This window comes from Ictalurus furcatus, chromosome 24, assembly GCF_023375685.1.
Source record: "Ictalurus furcatus strain D&B chromosome 24, Billie_1.0, whole genome shotgun sequence".
Classification (NCBI taxonomy): Eukaryota; Metazoa; Chordata; class Actinopteri; order Siluriformes; family Ictaluridae; genus Ictalurus; species Ictalurus furcatus.
In genome coordinates this window covers 17,124,582-17,147,587 of record NC_071278.1, presented here as the reverse complement: position 1 = coordinate 17,147,587, position 23,006 = coordinate 17,124,582, and the positions used below count along the sequence as shown (strand labels likewise).

At 40.8% G+C, this 23,006-nt stretch overlaps 1 protein-coding gene across 5 annotated transcripts in view; it reads right to left on the bottom strand.

The window, feature by feature from the left end:
- Nucleotides 1-23,006, bottom strand: part of elmo1 (engulfment and cell motility 1 (ced-12 homolog, C. elegans)) — a 92,332-nt gene that overhangs the window by 25,555 nt on the left and 43,771 nt on the right. For all 5 annotated transcript variants that reach the window (XM_053613507.1, XM_053613506.1, XM_053613508.1 and 2 more), the window contains 9 exons: nucleotides 21,535-21,634; nucleotides 18,711-18,862; nucleotides 18,478-18,556; nucleotides 16,949-16,999; nucleotides 16,675-16,797; nucleotides 16,157-16,285; nucleotides 12,323-12,427; nucleotides 11,748-11,856; nucleotides 732-868 (listed from right to left, as the gene is read on the bottom strand). In XM_053613507.1, coding sequence (XP_053469482.1) covers nucleotides 732-868; nucleotides 11,748-11,856; nucleotides 12,323-12,427; nucleotides 16,157-16,285; nucleotides 16,675-16,797; nucleotides 16,949-16,999; nucleotides 18,478-18,556; nucleotides 18,711-18,862; nucleotides 21,535-21,634 — 985 coding nt within the window. The remainder of the gene's footprint in view (nucleotides 1-731; nucleotides 869-11,747; nucleotides 11,857-12,322; nucleotides 12,428-16,156; nucleotides 16,286-16,674; nucleotides 16,798-16,948; nucleotides 17,000-18,477; nucleotides 18,557-18,710; nucleotides 18,863-21,534; nucleotides 21,635-23,006) is intronic.

Here is a 23,006-nt window from a genome sequence, read left to right as displayed (position 1 = left end):
CTTAATGAGTGCAGGTCTAACAACCCCCTCAGTGTGACAGAGTGTGAAAATTCGATACTACATTCTTCAAGCTAATGATTTTGCCTACAGGAGCCACGGTGATCTAAGACCGAAGGTTTTTCCTCTACTGCTTCGGAAACAGCATCATGTCAGCACTGTCTTATTTATTTAGGAACCTTGTCATGAATCAGGAAGCATCTCTCAGAATCAAATATATTTTTAACAAAACCTCACCGAGAAGAAACACCTAGACTGCATGTTCACAAGCTATAGTTTAAGCCAGAAAAAGATAAATCTCAAAAGAGATGCGATTCCATGGAAGTACTTTTCAAGCCTATGCATATGCTCTAAGCTCTAATAATAAAGCTCTGAACACTATGGATATTACTGCATTGCAATTGCAGGGACAAGTTTGCAGCGTGATTACTATAATTACACAAATAACATTGTAGCATACGTGCATGCTTCCAGGCAGAGACTGGGCTCTGATCCACATGGACCTAAATGAAATCCATGGTTAATTACAAGTTTCAACTAACTAATGGCACCTGAATATTCAATCTCTCAAAAATAATTGTGTGTATTAGAGTTAGAGAGCGAAAGAGTGAAATGGATACATAGAGAGAGAGAGAGAGAGAGAGAGAGAGAGAGAGAGAGAGAGACAGAGAGAGACAGAATATGAGCTCTAGCTCCGCAGCCAGAGAGATCTTTATTCACAGTGCTGTCCTTACTTTGTTAAAGTCTTCCGACGTGGCTCTCATCTCTTTCCAGGTTTTGTTGAGCAGCTGGATGCAGATGCAGAAGAACTCCTCAAAAGAGTGGTCATTAGTGAAGAACATGGGGTGGAAGTCATGGCAGTTCTCACTGGCTGTGGAGAAAACGGACAGAAAAAGTGTTAATCGTCAAGTCAAATGGGCCGGACCAAAGAAATCTGTTTAGCGGACCGATAACACATCAACAAACTGCAACTCATTAGCAAAAACCTAATTTTCCAAATTTATGGTTTTACGATACAGCGTCTTACGTAATTATTCACACACTCTTGCCTAATCTCGCCCACACCCGCAGACACTCTTGATCAGTCCCGTGTGATCCTGCAGACAGTTTGACCGATCCCGTCCCCTCTTGCAGACAGTTTGACCGATCCCGTCCCCTCCTGCGAACAGTCTGACCGATCCCCTCCCCTCCTGCGAACAGTCTGACCGATCCCCTCCCCTCCTGCGAACAGTCTGACCGATCCCGTCCCCTCCTGCAGACAGTTTGACCGATCCCGTCCCCTCCTGCGAACAGTTTGACCGATCCCGTCCCCTCCTGCGAACAGTTTGACCGATCCCGTCCCCTCCTGCGAACAGTTTGACCGATCCCCTCCCCTCCTGCGAACAGTTTGACCGATCCCGTCCCCTCCTGCGAACAGTCTGACCGATCCCGTCCCCTCCTGCGAACAGTCTGACCGATCCCGTCCCCTCCTGCAGACAGTTTGACCGATCCCGTCCCCTCCTGCAGACAGTTTGACCGATCCCCTCCCCTCCTGCGAACGGTTTGACCGATCCGCTCCCCTCCTGCGGACGGTTTGACCGATCCCGTCCCCTCCTGCGGACGGTTTGACCGATCCCGTCCCCTCCTGCGGACGGTTTGACCGATCCCCTCCCCTCCTGCGAATAGTTTGACCGATCCCCTCCCCTCTTGTGGACAGTTTGACCGATCCCCTCCCCTCCTGCGGACAGTTTGACCGATCCCCTCCCCTCCTACGGACAGTTTGACCGATCCTGTCCGCTCCCTTGGACAGTCTGCAGACAGTTTGACCAAAACTAGCCTATGCCTGCAAAAAGTTTTACCAATCCTGCCCCTTCCAAACTACCTACTTCTGCCTGCATGAAAGTAAAAACTGCCCACTCCTGTGACCTCTTTGTTGGGTCCTGTGGGATCAAAATCCCAATGTACACCTCTTTTCTGAAGTACCACTTACTTGCACATTTTGGTGTCTTCCCTCCTCTAACTTACACAGTTTAATCAAACTTCAGCAAGCTGAATCAGGTAAATTAAGGACCAGGACTAAGAAACACTGTACAAGACAGTTAAGTTGAAGTTTGAAAGCTATGTGCAAGTGGGATTTCTATATCATTTTGCTTCCACTAGTGTCTAATTTCCAGCTCACATGTTTTCCTCATGAATCCACACACCACATAGCTGGGATTGGAGATTGGATGTAGATATTGCACCTTACTAAAACATCCTGAAACTGAAAAAGATCACATGTTCAAGATCAACCTAGAGGATTTAGTTCTCAGCTCTCAAGACACCTACACACTCCTTGACAATGTGCATGCCTGGCTATAAATGGCACTCTGATGGGCACATTTTCTCAGAGAGTATTCCATGCCAGCCTGCAGCAAATACTCTTTATTGAAAAAAATCCAGATATGCCTCTTGTGGGTAAGGATATTCTTGCCTTCTTCAGTCTGGCTCAGCATTATAGGGAGTTACAGCAACCTATTAGAAAGGAGCCGAGATGTTTGTATATTCAAAATAAATTTGTTTAAAATAAAAAAATAATAAAAAAGTAGTGTGTACTAGTGGCTTTGTGTATGCAGAAAAAAATCCCAAGAATTATTTCTCTCATATACCTTAATAAATGTTTATTAAACCCATTCCTGCAGAGAGGAGCTTGAATAGCTGGAGCACAGAACGAATCCTTAGTCTTCAGCATTATACTCTCATCTTCTTTTTAAATTAAAAATGGAGCACCTTGGGGGAGGGGGGGGGGGGGGGGGGGGCAGGAATTTTGGACCAAAAGCCAGAGACACAGTTATCGTGTTCATAAGTAGCACTGTTGAAGGTGAAAAAGAAATGGTGTCTGCGATCAGCCAAAGCCCCTGCAGCGGATGCACCAGCGTTTAATACAGGACCAGACCGCTGCAGGTATGCCACGGCATGATACCAACTTGAATCCAAGGTCCTATTTGAAGAGTGGACCTAGAGGCTACTCAGCAGGCATGGGCTTCTCACAGAGGGCAGGTAATTGCATTGGCTCTGCAGAAATTGAAACTTCACGGCATAATGAATGATGCCTTCAGGGTGACAAGGAGCTCGTATTGGAAGAGATGTGGCTGCCCCAGCCAATAGCATGCAGTAGTGCCATCAGTGTGCTAGAAAGCAGCCTTATAAACAAACAAACCATGAATGTCACAGGATTCTAACCTTTTTAAAAAAGTAGAATCAGAGAGGCTGATTCAATCTAGGAGTTTCTACTTTCAAAAGACAAATTCAAGAGTCTCTGGGGAGAGGGGAAGGAGAATCCTGGGCTCCACAGAAAAAAGAATAATTGCTTATTTTCTTTTAACACCACAACAAAAAATGTGTTACTCCTCTTATGCTATAGTAACCTGCCAACATGTGGATTTTTTAAAAATGTATTAATGAATGACCGTGCGCTTTTAATTATCTATACACTCACCTGCCACTTTAATAGGAACACCTGTACACCTGCTCATTCATGCAATTATCCAATCGGCCAATCATGTGACGACAGCACATATACAGGTCAAGGGCTTCAGTTAATATTCAAATCAAACATCAGAATGGGGAAACAATGTGATCTCTGTGACTCTGACCGTGACATGGCTGTTGGTGCCAGACGGGCTGGTCTGAGTATTTCAGAAGCTGCTGATCTCTAGAGTTTATACAGAACGGTGGCAAAATACAAAAACATCAAGTGAGCGGCAGTAGCGCATGTAGAAATGCCTTGAGGATGAGACAGGTCAAATGAGAATGGCCAGACGGGTTCGCATTGACTTGAAGGTTACGCTAACTCAAATAACTTTCAGCCAAGAAGAGGAATCTGAAGCTACAGTGGGCACAGGTTCACCTAAACTGGGCAATTGGAAAAGATTGGAAAACCCTCATCTGATCTTTTTCCAGATGCTTCTTTGTGTTCTCAGTGCAGAATGATTTAGTGTTGTTATAATAGCTCTATCTGGGGCAACTTCTCCCTGAAGAATAGTTGTACAATTCAAAACCCTGAATATTTCATCATAACTCGCATCATTTCCCAATGGAAACAAATAACTGAGGATGCCTATAAATTAGACATGGCCTCAAACATCAGCTCGTACTGGCGACAAATCAAGCTGGTGTTGTTAGTAATGACTGTCAAGAAATACAGTACACTCAGTCTCTGTAAAGTGGAAGACAAAGCTCCAATGCAAATAAGCGACACCCCTCGGGTCAAAAACCCCAAAACGATACCATCTTCTTCTCACATTTCAGATTTCATCAGGCAAAGTGTGACATTAATCTGGCAGCTCAGTAACCCGTCTGACCCGCCGTAAACGATCATAAGCCCACTGAATACCGTAACAGGGACACTCCATCTGTGTCAGACTGAAAAGCCACAAAAAAAAAAAGCATAGGCCTGGACATATTTGATTCTTCTGATGTCTCCTTGCAAGCTTTGCTAAATGCTCAGTGTCACGTACACTATGCAATGCCATTCAAGATACCGTTTCAGAACTGCCAGATTGCTGAATGCAAAAGAAAGAGTGATCCAGATTTTTATTTTTTTAAAGAAACTGATGACCTGGTGGTTACGTCATGCTATAGCAAAGACACGGTGTGACATTTCAATAGAATTTCTCAAGGAAAGAGAGAAACCTTATAATGAATAGATGACTCATATGCAGCAGAACCAGAAAATCTGAGGATCTCTCTCACAGCGCTATATTGTGACTTTAGTATTATAAGGTTCTATTTGCCATTCAATATTAACAAAACCATACAATACTAAACTCACAATATTGGGAGAACATCTTTGATTATAGAATCACTATTTTCTAACAATCAGTCTGTAGTCACACCCTGAATAATCTTCCGATGAAGCAAATAACATGCCGGAAAAAAAAACAAAAAATCAGACATGACCTTAAACATCAACATGTTCTGGTGACAAATCAGGCTGGTGTGGTTTGTGGTGGCTGAGCAATTACATAGAACAGTGTTGAGTTCAGGTCCAGTACATGCTTTAATATTCAGGTGTGAACATAATGGGGCTCTTACAATTTTTATAAAGCCAAATTTAATTAAAAAAAAAATTAAAAGCTTTCAAACGGATTATATTTATCCAGTCCGATGGAGCTTAACATTTAAACTCAATATGCATCATGGCTTTGGCAAAACTCTGATAGCTAGTTAGCTATTGTTACAATAGCGGTTACCAAATGAGAATCATAACAACTATAGTCAACGTCAAGACGTCCGATGTTTTTTCTCGTAGAGTGTATGCACAATATGCATTTTAATGCTAAAATCGGTGCCTAAGAAACAGATTACTAAGGATAACTGCTAATGTTGCCGCCAATTTCACGTACAAATTAAGGCACACAGTATACGGTGTAAGGAAAATATAAATCTGTGTGAAATCATGAAACTGTTACACGCTTATTTTGCTGAACGTTATTTTCTAGTAGTGTATTCAAAATATAACTGCTAACAAAAAGAATCTGGACAAAATGTGAAATAAAACTGGCACATCGTAGCACATAGCCTTGACTAATTGGTCTCAACTCTCAGAACAGACCCCTATTAAGCAACTGAGCACGAGTTTCCGAATGCCCGTAATGATTCTTTCACATTTTTAAGAATGAGCAGCTAAGTAAATGTCTTAAACGCTCTTCATCTTTAGAGCTCCTACAATTTGTATTCTCAAGCTGATAAATACTTTTTTTTTATTAAGACGGGAAACGCGCCACTGCTGAAGTGTTGTGTGTAATTTGTGAAGGATGCCAGCTCTGCTGTGTGTGGGTTGCTTGCCCTGAAGTCAGACTTAATCCAAAGTGAAGCAAGAGAAGACATTTGGCCACCAATCACAGCAAAGAACAGGCTGAACCACAGATGCGGCCAGCCAAAAAAAAAAAAAAAAAAGGTCACTAAATAAGCGAGTAAACATCTGAGCAAACCATTTAGGGTGACAAAAGCAAGGAGCGAATACACTAGACTAAGATTGCAAGTCACCTTGAAGACAAGGGATGAGATGGAATGATAAATGTATAGTGATGGATGCCAACCTGATCTTAATGAAAAACCCTGCAGGCCTGTCAGTCATCCAATGACAAGCCGGAAAAGAATAATCACCCGCACCCAACAGTCGTCTAAGCTACATCCTTAAGGTTCCTCTGGTGTCCATCATATACTGTTAAAGTGTCGCATTTTGAACCTTCAATTCCTAGGCCCTGATTTATAGGATGTCACATTGCAACAACAACAACAAAAAAAACACGTACGTGTTTATTTTTTTCTATTTCTTTGATAGCCATGGTGAGAAAGATCTCCAAGTAACTTACAGAAGATTCAAACTACAACTAAACCTTGGCACATCTGCATAACTGCGTATCCGAATTGAAGACAAAAACTGTTCAAAATACAATATAAACATGAAAAATGTAGTGTTTTTTTTTGTTGTTGTTGTTGTATTCATTTGCGCACACAATCTCCATCTATATCAGACATTCAGGTTTAGTAAATCAGCAATGTAGGTGCTAAATTAATCCATTTGCACTGACTACACTCTGCAGAAATGCCCCAAATCGCACATTCATTTATGCAAACACTCCTTGCATGCTTTATTACATATGGAAACCTTTGGTAAATCAGGAGCCTGGAGGGTTTTTTTTGTTCCTTATTTATTATGCATTAGCCTTGGATTGCAGCATGAACAATGGCCTTAACACAACATCTTATAAGATAGCACTACAAGACAGGTTGATAAATGCATGGCCAAATACGAGGGTCATTTTCTTTTCAGGGACAATTTTTTATCCACCAGGGAGAGAGCTCAGAGAGGCCAATCTGTTCATACAGCCCTTCTCTATCAGAGACGTGCTCACACTCTTACATCATATCCTCAGTATCCTACCAGAGGACACTCCAGCTGTTTATCCCGCGTCCAGCTGGATCACGTATCAATTTTACTCAAGAGAATCGAATTACGTGACAACCACCCCAGTATATTTTGTGCCATTTCTACAGTTTTGAAGGTTTTTATTATTAAAAAGTGAGACAGCAGACCAGCAGTAACCTAACACACCAATGAGAAGAGAGAGGAACCAGACTGAACTGTTTAAAAACTATTAAATGCCCTGCTAATTAGTTGGGAGATCTAGTAGGTTTATAATACAAAGTTATGAGCAAGTAGGCAAACTCCAAAAAAAATAAATAAATAAAACTACCATCAGCCCACCACAGCTGGTTCACCCTCCAGATGTTCTTCACACCTAAAAAAAAAAAAAACCACTGTGCACGTATATATAAATCATGCCTATGGGAAATTATAGTGTCAGCAGATGTACAGTGAGGGAAAAAAGTATTTGATCCCCTGCTAATTTTGTATGTTTACCCACTGACAAAGAAATGATCAGTCTATAATTTTAATGGTAGATTTATTTGAACAGTGAGAGACAGAATAACAACAAAAAAATCCAGAAAAACGCACATCAAAAATGTTATAAATTGATTTGCATTTTAATGAGGGAAATAAGTATTTGACCCCTCTGCAAAACATGACTTAGTACTTGGTTTAAAAACCCTTGTTGGCAATCCCAGAGGTCAGACGTTTCTTGTAGTTGGCCACCAGGTTTGCACACATCTCAGGAGGGATTTTGTCCCACTCCTCTTTGCAGATCTTCTCCAAATCATTAAGGTTTCGAGGCTGACGTTTGGCAACTCGAACCTTCAGCTCTCTCCACAGATTTTCTATGGGATTAAGGTCTGGAGACTGCCTAGGCCACTCCAGGACCTTAATATGCTTCTTCTTGAGCCACTCCTTTGTTGCCTTGACCGTGTGTATTGGGTCACTGTCATGCTGGAATATCCATCCACGACCCATTTTCAATGCCCTGTCTGAGGGAAGGAGGTTTTCACCCAAGATTTGACGGTACATGGCCCCGTCCATCGTCCCTTTGATGCGGTGAAGTTGTCCTGTCCCCTTAGCAGAAAAACACCCCCAAAGCATAATGTTTCCACCTCCATGTTTGACGGTGGGGATGGTGTTCCAGGGGTCATAGGCAGCATTCCTCCTCCTCCAAACACGGCGAGTTGAGTTGATGCCAAAGAGCTCCATTTTGGTCTCATCTGACCTCAACGCTTTCACCCAGTTGTCCTCAGAATCATTCAGATGTTCATTGGCAAACTTCAGACGGGCATGTATATGTGTTTTCTTGAGCAGCGGACCTTGCGCGCGCTGCAGGATTTCAGTCCTTCACGGCGTAGTGTGTTACCAATTGTTTTCTTGGTGACTATGGTCCCAGCTGCCTTGAGATCATTGACAAGATCCTCCCGTGTAGTTCTGGGCTGATTCCTCACTGTTCTCATGATCAATGCAACTCCACGAGGTGAGATCTTGCATGGAGCCCCAGGCCGAGGGAGATTGACAGTTCTTTTGTGCTTCTTCCATTTGCGAATAATCGCACCAACTGTTGTCCCCTTCTCACCAAGCTGCTTGGCAATGGTCTTGTAGCCCATTCCAGACTTGTGTAGGTCTACAGTCTTGTCCCTGACATCCTTGGAGAGCTCTTTGGTCTTGGCCATGGTGGAGAGTTTGGAATATGACTGATTGATTGCTTCTGTGGACAGGTGTCTTTTATACAGGTAACAAACTGATATTAGGAGCACTCCCTTTAAGAGTGTGCTCCTAATCTCAGCTCGTCACCTGTATAAAAGACACCTGGGAGCCAGAAATCTTTCTGATTGAGAGGGGGTCAAATACTTTTTTCCCTCATTAAAATGCAAATTAATTTATAAAATTTTTGACATGCGTTTTTCTGGATTTTTTTGTTGTTATTCTGTCTCTCACTGTTCAAATACAACTACCATTAAAATTATAGACTGATCATTTCTTTGTCAGTGGGCAAACGTACAAAATCAGCAGGGGATCAAATACTTTTTTCCCTCACTGTATGTGTAAACGTGGACAGCCAAGTGGTAAAGCAACTTGTACACATATGAATCTTTTGCATACAAGATGCTTCAGCACTTAGCGCTCCTAATTTCCATTGATTTCATTTACCTCATTAAGCCCGCCATGCTGGATCACTTCACGTTCTTCAACATCAAAATACCAGATTCGATGTCTACTTGTTAAGCAACCTGACTTAAATCTCCTGCGTTCATCTACCGTTTTGTCTGCGGCTCTGAGAACACGCGCGAGCGTCGTGCGTAGACCTTCACACAAGCAGATGCAAGCATACTTGCATGCACTATAAACGTGTGCGTGAAGGGGAAGTGTTGCACGTACCGATGAAAGATGATAAGAGAATGAAAAATGAGTCAAGTCTTCTAATTCACTGTAGCAAACATATTTTATAGAATAAGCAAAGCACTGTTTGTGATGAAGAAAACGTTGCTTGAATACAACAGAGTATGCCCTTATAGGAAAATAATCAATGACAGGGTGGTGTGAATCACATTACCAGCACAAAGTGGATCATTTTCCAATAACATCCCGACCTAAAGTGTTTTATTCCTCTTGTATCACTGCAATTTGCAAATGGTAATTTTTTTTTTTAACTCTGGAACGACATTGTTATCCATTTACTGTATAGTTATGTTTATAGCTGCTTTTTAAAAATCCATTTCTAGTTGTTGTGGAATATCCACAAAACACGTATGTTCCTGTTAGCACTTGCATTATGATAGCTATAAACGATTAGGCCATCCTGAAAATTTTCCTGTGTCAGACAACATAAAGTTGACACTGGAGACTCCTTCCACAAATATCAAATAAATATAAATCAACAATAAAACATGTTTTTTTTTTTTTTTTTTTTTTATCAGTTCAAGTGAAGCGTCGGCCCTGTGTAAACTGCTAAACTAGAAATAATAATGCATTAGAACGTTATTAGCGCATTATTATAAACCTTGCAGCCGGAACTATTGTCATAGCTGCTGTTAAAATTAATGAGCACCTTCTGACCAATCAGAATCAAGACTCCAACAGCACTGTGGTGTAATAATGAATTTAGCATGCTGAAATGAGTCCAAGCTTGATGTTTTGACACACATATGTTTACGTGCAGAAGGATAGCAGAAGGATAAAATCAGCCTGTCTCCACTCTACTCCAGCAGCTGAAGATGTGAATGCTCTTATTAGTGAGAACAGCAGGAGTGAAGACGTGATGGCTAAGTGCGAGTGCAGTACAGTTTGACAATATATTAATGAAAGCCTCATTCACTGAAAAGGTGTGGTGCAGTGGATACAGACAGAGGATGCAGGAATATAAGCTCAATACCAAATATACCTCTATACTTAACAAGGCCTTAGGGAGCACCCTGTCAAGAAATATCCTCACTACGTCGTCTTATTTGACATCTGGGCAACAATTAAAGATGATGGAGCAGTGCTCTGGCTCGACTTCCTGCCTGGACGCTTCGCCCCAGAGGCATTTTCACAGTCTTGTCAAAGCACGATGCCAATCTAGAAAGTGTACGATGTCTCGGTGGGAGAAATCTCAGGACCCTCATCCTAGAGAAGTTAGGTGATGATAACGGTTGTTGACATTAGTCTTCCTAATGCTGTCTGAACATGCTCACTGCCAGCAGGGACTTGACAGGCTCAAAGGAGTGCAACTCCAGCCCCAAAAAGTCTGACCTCGTTTCTCACTCCTTAGCCACATCCCAACATCACATGAAACTTCTTATCGCCCTTTCCAAAGTCAAAAAAGCTGAGAAAACCATACATTAATAAGCAGATGTATTCTGTCCTCATTCACTTTCAACTTCTTGATTAATATTACATATGCTTTTTAAACCTAGGAGTAAGAAGTCATCATGTGGTGCAGACCACTTTGGATTCCATTAAGGTATTCGCTCAAGAAACATGGAGGACTATCAATCTTTCAGGGTGAAATGGCTCTCAGAGATGAGGTGAGGTGGGGACACCAGGACAGCTCATAAATGATGCATATGCTCACAGGAGCCTCTGCCAAACACCAGCCCACGTGCCATTACACGATCAAAATACACACATACACACAAATAAAATGGCATTACTATACATTACAGTTCTTTTCTTTTGATCTGGAAAAGATATTATATTTATTTCACCTCTCCTCATTAAATGTGCGGCCTGATTAACAATCCAGCGTATAATCTGGACTAAAGACCACTCTAAAGCCAGCTACAAGGAGTGCTTTCATGCATGTACCTCTATTTTATCATTTATCTTTAGGAAAATAGCTGTTTGAAGTAGTACAGCGCTCGGACAGTGATTGGAGGCATTAACAGAGGCAAAGAACGGGGAATTTTTTTTTTTTTTTATTAGAGAAGATTTGTATCATATTCGGAAAGGAAGATGCAAACTTCTTTCCAGTATTATCGCCTTAACATGCATGTATATTTGCCCGTTTTTCTGACGCGAGCACGATACCGATTGAGCTTTAGCTTCTTGCTATACAGGTTACGCATTTATTTGGTCCCTAATTTATTGGAAAGCGAATGAAGAGTCAGATTTATCCTTCTTGTTCAATTTGTTTCACTACACAATGTTTCTTTAGCTATCTTTCATGACAGCCATCAAGAGCCTGGGATGGGAGGCGTTTGAAATATATAATAAAAATACAGAGAAACATTCAAACTTTCCCTCGGGGTGTAACATCACGGAACGCACAGCAAGGAATAAAATACACAACACATTTCTACCGTCCAAACCAAGACACAGGAAAGCATGAAAAACAGATCTGAGAGAAAGACAGGACACTTACGCAGTTCTCCTACTTTGAGGATCTCGCACAGCATTTTGGTAAGCTCGATACTGCTGCGGCCGAACGGACACTCGTGCTTGTCTTCACGACTGCTGTTCTCCAGGACGATCTTAAAAAGAAAAAAAGTTGGCAGTTAAGAGTGAGGCTAACTAAAAGTGCAGGCTCTACACAACTTGTACCCGTGTTCTGTTTTAAAGATGTATGCATACGAGTATATCAATGCCTTCAAACAAAGACGTGATCGCTATAGTATCTCTTGTATCCCTAAACAGTTCCTCTTTACTTTAAGCCGGATTTATAGTTGAACTACCTAGAAAGAAAGCATTAGGGTAATTTCTGCAGTGGCACTGCATTCTAACTTGCTCAACACTTTGGCATTATGAATACAGCATTTGAGGCAGTTTCCACAAAGCTGGATCATTAGAAGGAATCCTATACTGCCCGTTCCTCTTTAACTGCCAGTCAGTGCTAGAAAGGTGTGTATGTATATGAGAGAAAGAGAGAGAGAGAGAAAGAGAGAGAGAGTGTGAGAGCGAGCGAGAGTGTGAGAGAGAGAAAGACAGACATGTTTTTACCCTGATGTAGGAATCCTGGTGTTGCCTGGCAAAATACAGCATATTATCCAGAGCCAACATCCCCGGAGGAATCTGTGTGAAATCCACTGCCGGGTTCACATGATTCTATAGATGCAAACATACACACAGAATTAAGAACACACATGCCTATTTTTCCCCCCCGCGCTAAACTATTTAAGACAGGTTCAACACTTACATACCGCTCGAAGACATAATATTATCATGTGCAGGCTTTTACTGCAAATAGATCAACTTAATTATTGCTTCCATTGTTCAAAATTCCCTTCAGCCCCTTACAAAGAATTATAATTCTATGAATTGCACATATCACAGATACACAAAAAGGCCCCCTAAGCTTGCAGAGGATGATAAGGCATTCATTTTTTTCCTCTCATTGTGTGTCAAAACCAATCTGATCTTTTTAGAGAATGTGAAATGACGGTTATAAAGAATTCCTTACACTTGAAAATAACGGTATGGAACGATTCAGTTGTTGCTACCGATTACATTCAACAAAACAACATTTTACCATATTATATACAGCATTACATCATAAATAACATTAAAAACCAATGAAACAACAATGAAACAAAATCAACGTGGATAACTAAAATACAAGACTTGAGGAACAGAATAGACCACAGAATTCTCAAGAAGCCATAGTAGCATCACTACACAGAGTTTCTAGGACTTTTGGACATCAGGTACCAAAGTATGTAGGAACCTGTGGTACTTGGGGGTGGAAATAACATCACTGATCACTGCTGTCGGGTTACTGGTGTTATTATATACTGGGAGCTAGACGGAAATAAACACGGAATGAGGATCTCACACAAATTATTGCCAGTCTGAAAGGGGGAGCAACATGATCGACTGGTAAATAAAGACACCTATTTACATTTACATTTATTCATTTAGCAGATGCTTTTATCCAAAGCGACTTACAAATGAGAAAATTGCTACCATACAGGATCTGTTAATCGAGTTCCAGAAGAAGCAAAGTGCACAGAGTAGAGGTGTAAGTGCCAGAGTCATTTTTTTTAATGAGTTGGTTAGGTGTTCACAGAAGAGGTGGGTCTTTAGCGGTTTTTTGAAGACGGTGAGAGATTCTGCGGTCTGGATTGAGTTTGGAAGTTCATTCCACCACTGAACAGTTAGTTTGAATGTTCTTGTAAGGGACCTTGAGCCACACTGCGTAGGTACTACTAAGCGTCGGTCGTTGATCGATCGCAGATTCCGTGAGGGAACGTAGGCCTTCAGGAGAGAGTTGAGGTAGGAGGGTGCTGTTCCTGACAAGGTCTTGTAGGTGAGCATCAAGGTCTCGAATTTGATGCGGGCGGCTAAAGGAAGCCAGCGGAGGGAGATGAAGAGGGGTGTGACATGGGTTCTCTTGGGCTGGTTGAAGACGAGACGTGCTGCTGCATTCTGAATCATCTGAAGGGGTTTGATGGAGCTGGCCGGGAGGCCCATGAGTAGTGAGTTGCAGTAGTCCAGTTTTGAAATAACAAGAGCCTGGACTAGGATCTGTGTAGCCTGTTCTACATTCTCATCGGTACTGGGTTAAATTTCCACAGATAAATAAATAAATAAATAAATAAATAAATAAATCTGAACTTTTGCTGGCTTTGTTCTCTATCTCTATGAGAGTGATGAAGTTCACATAGCCTCAACAAAAGAGACGAGAAATTTGCTCAAGCAAATTTTAGATTTAAAAAGAAGCCCATATTAGCACTGTCCAGTTCCTTTAAATCTTTTATGCTATCACATGGAGAGAAAACATTAGCAGCAGCGCTACACAGTTTGCATAATTGTCCACCAGTCTCTGACATCGGCTTTTTGGAATCGTTGGCCTCTCTTCCATGCAATATTCTTTCAGTTGCGAGATGTTTGAGGGTTTTCTTGCATGTACTGCCCAATTTCAAATCCCCCCCAAAATATTTAAATGGGATTCAAATCCGGTCTTTGACTAGGCCGTTCCATAACCCTCCATTTCTTCTTTTTGAGCCGTTCCTTGGTGGATTTGCTAGTGTGCTTAGGATCATTATCCTGTTGAAAGGTTCACTTTCTGTTCAACTTCAACTTTTGAACAGATGGCCTCACATTATCTTCAAGCACTCGTTGATATGATGCAGAATTCATAGATGAATCATTGAATGCAAGCTGTCCAGTCCCTGAAGGAGCGAAGCAACCCCAAACCATAACATTTCCATCACAGTGCTTCACAGTTGGTATGAGGTGCTTCTCCTGAAAAGCTGTCTTTTGTCTGCACCAAACATGTCTGCTGTTACTGTGGCTAAACACCTCTATCTTTGATTCGTCTGTCCAGAGCACATTATTCCAAAAGGCCATTTTCCTTACAGTGGAAGGATGTATTTCATATCATTTGGAGATCTTTTTAAATCCCTTTCCAGACTCATAGGCATCCACAACATTTTTTTCTGAAGGCGTTATAGAACTTGGCCTGATGACACGACACACCTCAATAGCAAAGGGAACACCAGACACTAGATATGACACGGGGTATAAATAAGACAGGTTCCACCTGCACTCTCTAAGCAGGTTCTCATCACTGGCACCCGATCTTGTACACCTGATTCTAATTTTATGGATTTGAAGCTGTGATAAATGTAGGGGAGTATTTACTTTTTCCATGTGATCTGGGTTTATTTTCGGTCAATTCAAATTGTGAAAATTACTACAAAATGTCCGTGTCGTTTCACAGAATGCATCAACTTTATTAATAGGCACTGTTTCAAATAGGATCAAAATGTTTGCTTGTCCAAATATGTTTAAAAAATAAATAAATAAATAAAATCCCATGGGGTGTACATACTTTTTCACATCACTGTATGAAACATTCACCATGTGGATTTGTTTGTCTTCAAATGTTAAACATACATAATATGATTATAAGATGAGATAATAAATAGATAATAATATAATATTAATTTAAATGGTATTCAAACATTGACATTTGTTTCTGACAGGCAAAGTCCACAGTGCAAACTCCTGGCTACTTTCACAGCCATCTGCACAACCTGGATCATGTGAGGTCCAGAACATATGGGAACATATGGCTCATTAGCACAGCTGATCCAAACAGCCCCTACATGACTCCACAAAAAAAATTAACCAAAAAACTGCTACTAGAAAACAGGCAAGCGAGAGCTTCAAATCCACCACCCTACCTACAATTTCTGGGTATTCTGTGTGTGCAGGATTTTAGAGCACTCCTTATCAGTGGACAGCACACAGCAGCATGTGGGGTCTTTAACAAGCCATAGAAAATGAAAACTATAGCTCCCCTAGTAATATGCCTTCTCTCACTTTCTCAGACCTCACTACTGTTTATGCCCCTCTAATCTGCTTACCTTCTCTCTCCCTCACTCTATCTCTCTAAAGATATGCCAAACCCATAACGAGGAGAGCGTGGCATGTGTTCAATAAAAACGGAAAAAAGTACTCCGAGCAGAATATCAGTTATAAAATATACAGCCACAGCAATGAGCCTGATATCCTGCTTATCTCAGACACTTGATGTTAAGCAATTAAACGTTTTTTTTTTTTTTAAGTCCCAGTAGCACCAATAAATGCTACAACTAACTCAAAAGGTTTAAAATGTAAATTCCACCAAGTCCAATCTGAGAAGCAAATTTTAAATCGGCACACCTTGATAAAATACCTTTTTGAATGTTACAAGTGTAAATAACACAAAGCCCATCTCCAGTAAAGCCCTGACTTTTGGGTGTAATAACAAGATGTGAGAGACATTTGTAAACGTTTCTAATCAACAAGTTTGATGAGATATCAGTGTAGGCTGTGAAACACACTTACGATGAAGCCTAGCTTCTTGTAGTCTCTGGTGTACATGGACCTGCGCTTTTCAATACTGCCGCTGCTGCTGGTTTCGCACTCGACATCAAAAGCGATCCGGCGCAGCTCAAAGATGATGTCTCTCTGAGCCTGTGTGTTAGACAGGGAGGGAGAGAAGATTGTTTTTTTCCCCTTTCGACGGTTTTCGAGAGTTTTCCGTTTTTGACAGTTATCCGATTACTCAAGCGCTCATGTAAACAGCAAACTGTACGATTTCAACTTTCAAAAATCGGGCCCCAAACCTGAGCGTTCCTTCTCCATCGCACTAACTATGAACGCCTAATCGCTTAGAGCATTTCAAAGCTTTCCTCTTAATCAGATTACAGAAGTACATATACACATCTTAATCAATTTACTGCCATAATCTGATTTTTTAAATATTTTTGCTAATATCAGATTTTTTTTTTTTTTTTAATGCGCAAAAAAAAAGCACATTAAAATGCACTCGTTATGTCACATTATCAAGGGGAGACCCACACCTGGTCCTGAGGGTCCATCTTGGTCATCATGCGATCCTCCAAAAGATTAAAGGTCAGCACTTGCAGCATATAAAGCTGGTGCGCCATCTCGTCATTAATGGGCTTGGGGCTCCTGATTACATTCTGGAAGACAGATAAGTAGCAAAGCACAGAGATAAAACTTTCGCTAGCTTTAATGTGGATAGTAGTGGGGAGAGAGAGAGAGAGAGAGAGAGAGAGAGAGATGTTAGAAAAAAAGAAAGCCAAAGGGAGGAAAAAATCAAAAACCACTCACAGTAAGGATAATGTTGCGCAACTGCTTCTGTGCCAGAATGTGAGCCATCTCCTGCAAACACACACACACACACACACACACACACACACACACTTAAGATACTGAATAAACAACAGAATGGTAGAAAAGCATTTTATATCTCAGTCGGAATGCACTTACGGTAAGGGGACAATCAAGAATGTTGACAATGTTCGGATGATACTACCAATACAATTGCAGCGTGGAAAGGAAATAAGAGTAACAGAGTGAGAAGAAATGCAAAGGCAGTTAGTAGTGCAGAAAGCAGACAGCTGTGAGACAGCAAAGTTAGTCAATACATCCAGCGTTCTGTAAAAAGAGTTCAATTAATATGTAGGGCCATATGATGATCACTAAAATGATCACAATTACTTTACACAATATCATTATTTATTTAAAAGAGTTGTATAGCACTTGATCTTATTAATACATTTTTTTTTTTTTTTAGTATTTTGAGCCGAACATAAAATTACAGTATTAGAATAAGCCCATCCAGGAGTAATTAACCAATTAATAATTATGCTTTTTGAGGTGAGGGTTCATTAACACTCCAGAACTTATGTATAACATTAACCTTACATGTCTACTGATGTAATTAGCTCTAAAAACGACTGCATGTTCCGAGCAGATTTTCACAGTGCAGTTAGGTTCAGAGCAGAGTTAAGGCTTTGCGATGCATGCATTACGGTGATCTGATTATGGGAAAGGGCATAGCATGAAGAGGATTTGATTAAAAATAAATAAATAAATAAATAAATAAATAAATAAATAAATAAAACACTAACTCACAGCCCCGAGTGGCTTACTGCTATAATGAAATGGTGACTTCAGTGTTCAAAAAATCATTTGCTTTATTATGCGGAATATTTCAACTAAGCAATTGTTCAGTCACACAGTGTAGTCTGTTAACTGCAAACTGTGCGACGGAGCAGGCAAAGATGTGTTTAAAGACAGAAAACTTGGCACATTAACACAAAATTCAATTGTGATGTGGTCACAGGTGTGCGTATATTGTGTCAAAAGCAAAACTATCAGTTATATTTAAAAAGAAAGAAAGAAAATAATAATAATAATAATAATAATAATAATAATACCAAGAGTGGCTTCTAAAAAATAAATAAAACCGAAATAATGATAATGAGACTTTATTTATCACATATACACAGTGAAATTCTTCTCTTCGCATACGCCAGCCTGTCAGGAAGCTGGGGTCAGAGCGCAGGGTCAGCCATGATACGGCGCACCTGGAGCAGAGAGGGTTAAGGGCCTTGCTCAAGCGCCCATCAGTGGCAGCTTGACAGTACTGGGGCTTGATCCCCCGACCTTCCGATCAGTAACCCAGAGCCTTAACCACCAAGCCACCACTGCCCCCCTAAAACCAATATAACCAGCTACCTGAACCATCATTTCTCCTCAGACGTTTTCATTCATCATACCACGTCCCTTTAGTGCAATTTAGCAGCAAGAAAGGACATCATGAGATAATATGAGTAGTGTGCTTTTGTTTGTACCTGTCTCTTGTCCTCGGGGGCTTTCAGGAAGAGCGCATTAATCACTGCGATAGTGTAAGTCTGAATATCCTGATCCGTCCTGAACACAGAGAGAAACACAATGCCCATTGGCACAGAAGCACAGAACACTCAGTCTTTGTCAATTTTGTTATTGTAACTGATGATGCGTAATCTCTGATGTAGGACCAACAAGCTCTGAACAGGGGTCCCCGTGAGACAGCAGCTCTCCGTACCCTTGAAGATGAGGCATGAGCTGGCCAATAGTGATCTCCTGCGCCACCTTCTGGTACAGGTCCTGACTGTTGAGCACCATAGATTCTAGGATGGCCAGTGATCTCTGCAGTACTGCCGAGTCTGTGGATGTCTTGCACACAAAACTTGCAATCTGCAACAGAAGGTCAAAAAAAGGAAAAAATTCCTGGTTAGGAATTCCTGGTTAGGAGTCACACGAGAAAAGGAAGCAGCCGTGTAAAGCTGTAGGATTTTAGAAAATCTTATTCATGTTTGAATAGCCTGTTGTGCACAGTTGAATCCTAGGATTTATACGCACGTACAGTGAGTCTAATGCCACAACACTGTGCTCATACTGTTTCCAATAGTATTTTTTTTCTTTCTCTCAGCCTTGGTGGATCTGTCAGAGCCACACAATAATGTTTCCTGTTCCTGCCTGTCAGGGTAGGATGATGAAATATTGTCACAGATGTTGGAGGGGGTGGCGCTGGGTGGCAGCTGTCACTCTTCGAATAGGCCTTGCCACCCCAGCACGGATTGTAATTTTCACCCTTGCTAGAAAACATACTGACATGTTGGTGGTTTGTCTTAGGAGTGTTTGGGGGTGGAGATTAATTAAATAAATAAGTAAAATGCTAATATAAGATAATTGAATATAATTTAGTTAGTTACACAATAGTGTCACTAGTCAGAAAACATACTGACGTTGTTAGGTTTGTTGTAGGCGTGTTTGTTCTTGGAGATTTATTTGATACATTTTGAGCTGTAACTTAATAGACCTGCACACACACTAACAGTTTTCTAAACTGAGATTCTTACAGATTCTGAGATCTGGATTTAAACTGACAACAAAGATTAGGTTCTCCTTCATCATCTTCATCGAATCAGCATGAAGCCTGAAGCCAGGGCTGTGATGGTGGCCATGACAACCGCACCACCACGGTGGTAGTTTGCCACCGCGGTGGTGTCACATCACACGCCGTGTTAACGTTTCTGCATGAGTGGACACTGTGACAAGTTCAAAGTATAATGTTTTGTATACAAGTGTTGTAATAATAATAATAATAATAATAATAATAATAACAGTTGTGATATTAATTTGTACTTATAGCCTACCATATAATAGGAGATTTTAATGTTAATACATAAATTACATAATCATAATCAAATGCCTTATAAGATGTTGTCTGTCAGCTTGGCACGGGTTTGTTTGGGCACGGGAAAATCCAGCCAGGTGCATTCTGTGATTTCACTTCGGGTTCTGCCACTGCGATGAATCTTGTTGGGAAACCAAATGTTACATTGGTGATCTGGGAACATTTTGGATTCGTGCCTTGCGACAGGGGTGAACCAATAAATTTGGATGAAGCCATATGTCGGCGTTGTGTGGAAAAAAAAAAAAAAAAAAAAAAAGGTGTTAAACGGGCAAACACTACAAATCCCAGGAGCCATCTCCAGGCATATCACCCAGCGGTGTTTTTATTTATTTATTTAATATTTCGATTTTTAACATATTATTTAGGTTACTGTCCTACTGGTATTTCTTTCAAAGTTTTATAGGCTTGTGGTATACTACACTTGTAAAAGAAATTTGTCAGAGAAACGAGCTATTGTGTTACATCTGTTTATTAATTATCCACTTCTCCTTCTCCCTTTGCGGAACAATCACAATACCGTGTCCCACAGCGCCCTCAGGCTGTTTCTCATTGCAATAACATGACACAACAAGGTTGTATTGTGTTGTTTCACTGACGGAAGTGCTAAAATAAAGCCTCATTTAATTTTTTTATATTTAGATTTTTATTTAATGTAAGCCTATAAAATTATATATACATGCACACACACATATATATATATATATATATATATAAAATTATATTAGAGTGATAAATTTCACAGCTCTACCTGAAGCCTCACTCAGAATGTCTGTTTGGCTGACTCATGGCCTCCACATGAGAGTACTTCGTATCAACAGTTAAACTCCAGTGAGCTTTAACAGATGACCAGTGTAATTTTGTGCATGTCTGTGAAGGACTTGCTCTCATAGACATTAATGGCCACGTTTTTAACAGATACAAAAATGTTCCAGAACGCAGCAGTCATGCTGACTCAATGAATCGTAGGTTTTTAACCAAATCTTATGAATATAAGGAAATACAGAGCAACTGCAAAGCCTTCTTTTGTCTATTAATTCTGCAGGAATAAATATTACTGTGGCGGCGGGGGCGTGGTCGAGCGGCAGTTTGTGAATGGAGGGCGGAGTCGGGAGAGTGAGTGGTGATGTTGAGGCTGCACCTGTGGGTGATTCTCCTAATGAGTTTTATCTCCTAAGGAGATAAAGGGGGAGAGAGAATAGCCACGAGAGAGAGTTGGACGACTGAAACCGTGTGTGTCCGTGTGCGCGCGTGTGTGATGCACTTCCGTTACATCACAACCCCTTTTTGAGTTGTGCCGTGCCCGTCTCCCATGTCCTCATTCCCATGGTAGCATAGGGAGCATCACAATTATCTATAGATAATCAGATGGTTCCACCCCTAAGTTGCTCTTGACCACTCCATGTCTAAAAACCTTGACATGCTACTTGTATCTTGTTGAGCAAAGCACTGCTCTTGTGCATTACATTTGCAATATAGAGCAGAAGAACACATTTTTGGAAAAATCAGTTTGTGAGACTGAGATTGTTTCGCCAGTAAATCGTGCATGTCCGTCAACACTACATGTCAGTTTAGAAACACCCTAAATCTGAGGTTTGAGCTGACTTTTAAAATCATCATACAGTGTATACCCGGCATAAGATAATCATCCCACGCTGCCTAATGAACCCACCTTCTTGATGAAGGCCACCGAGAACGTATCCCACGAGATGATGCCATGGTCCATGAGTTCCACGAAGGCAGTCAATGTGTAAGACAGTATCTCTCCGAAGCTGCAAGAAACAAGATGACAGTCACTAGGTTCATGTCTACCTGCTGAGCGGATCTGGAGCACAACTAAGCCTCAGCCTCACTGGGGAAGGGGAATTTGCAGGAATTTATAGCCACAGAGAGCTGAGAGACATAGAAGACAGCACGGAACTAAAGCCTCTAACTACACTACAACACCACAGAGCATAAGACAGTCAGCAGGGGCGAGGCAGCAGCGTTTCAGCAACACGATTGGACAGCACAATCTCGTGCAATTGCGTAAATTATTAGTCTGATGGGGAAGGGCATAGATCATCTGAGGAAAAAAAAGCTGTTGTATTCTGTCTTTAGCATCACTGAATAAGGAATCTTCCTCCTAAAGTTTAGGTCTTAAATAAAAGCAGCTTTTAATTGAACTAACTTTACAGAAGCAAGAAAGTCGACACAAAACATGAAACTAACAACAAAAATGTACCACAGATGATGTGTGAGACTAATAAAGGAGGTCGGTAAGTTGTTAGCGGTTGACAGACTGTTTGATAGAGATGGGTTAATCTGGAATTAGGTTTTGTGGAGTGAAACATTCATTTGAATATAGTAGTAAGTTAGAAGTAAGCAAGCATTTGCACCTGGAATTGAGCAGCAGCCATAATCTTAAACCAATGCAATGTGGCTGAACATTTTTTAAGGGCTTTAAAAATAAATAAATAAATAAATAAATAAATAAATAAACAAACAAAAGATTATGAATAACAGTATGCAAAGATTCTACAATCTAACTGCTCCAAAGGCATTAAGAAAACTTATACTATAGGTGCTGATAAATGTTCTAGGATAGCAAGGCTAGGATAGTAGTTCAGCTGTAAGGCAAATGAGACGTTTATATCAACATCCTCGTGTTTGATCATTTCTATAGTAACAACTCGATAAGAGGGTGGACCATCAACGTAATCGATACTTAATGATAAACAAATGACAAACATGTTAGTTAACAAAGAACAATGTAGAATTCTGTAAGGAGACATTTGGTTAAAGTTTAATTAATGGAAGGAGTCTCCAGTGTCAGAGCTTCTTCAGCAGTCAAAAAGTAAAGGCATTTATGCCTCCGCCTCTAAGTGTCTGTCTGTCTGTCAGTCCGTCCATCCGAGATTCTCATTAGCGTAATCTCTCAAGCACAACTGATCGGACAACGGTAATTATCATTCTAACCAGAAGAAGAACTGACTAGATATTGGAATAGATCCAAACAGGGTCAAGGTCACAGTAAGGTCAAATGTCTGATATAGTTTTTCTTCAAAAGGACTAGACTTGTTGTCAGTGGAGGCACCCCCAAGTTCTACTCGTTTTGTTTTGGTCTTATCAACTTTAAGTTTAAAAAAAAAACAAACAAAACAA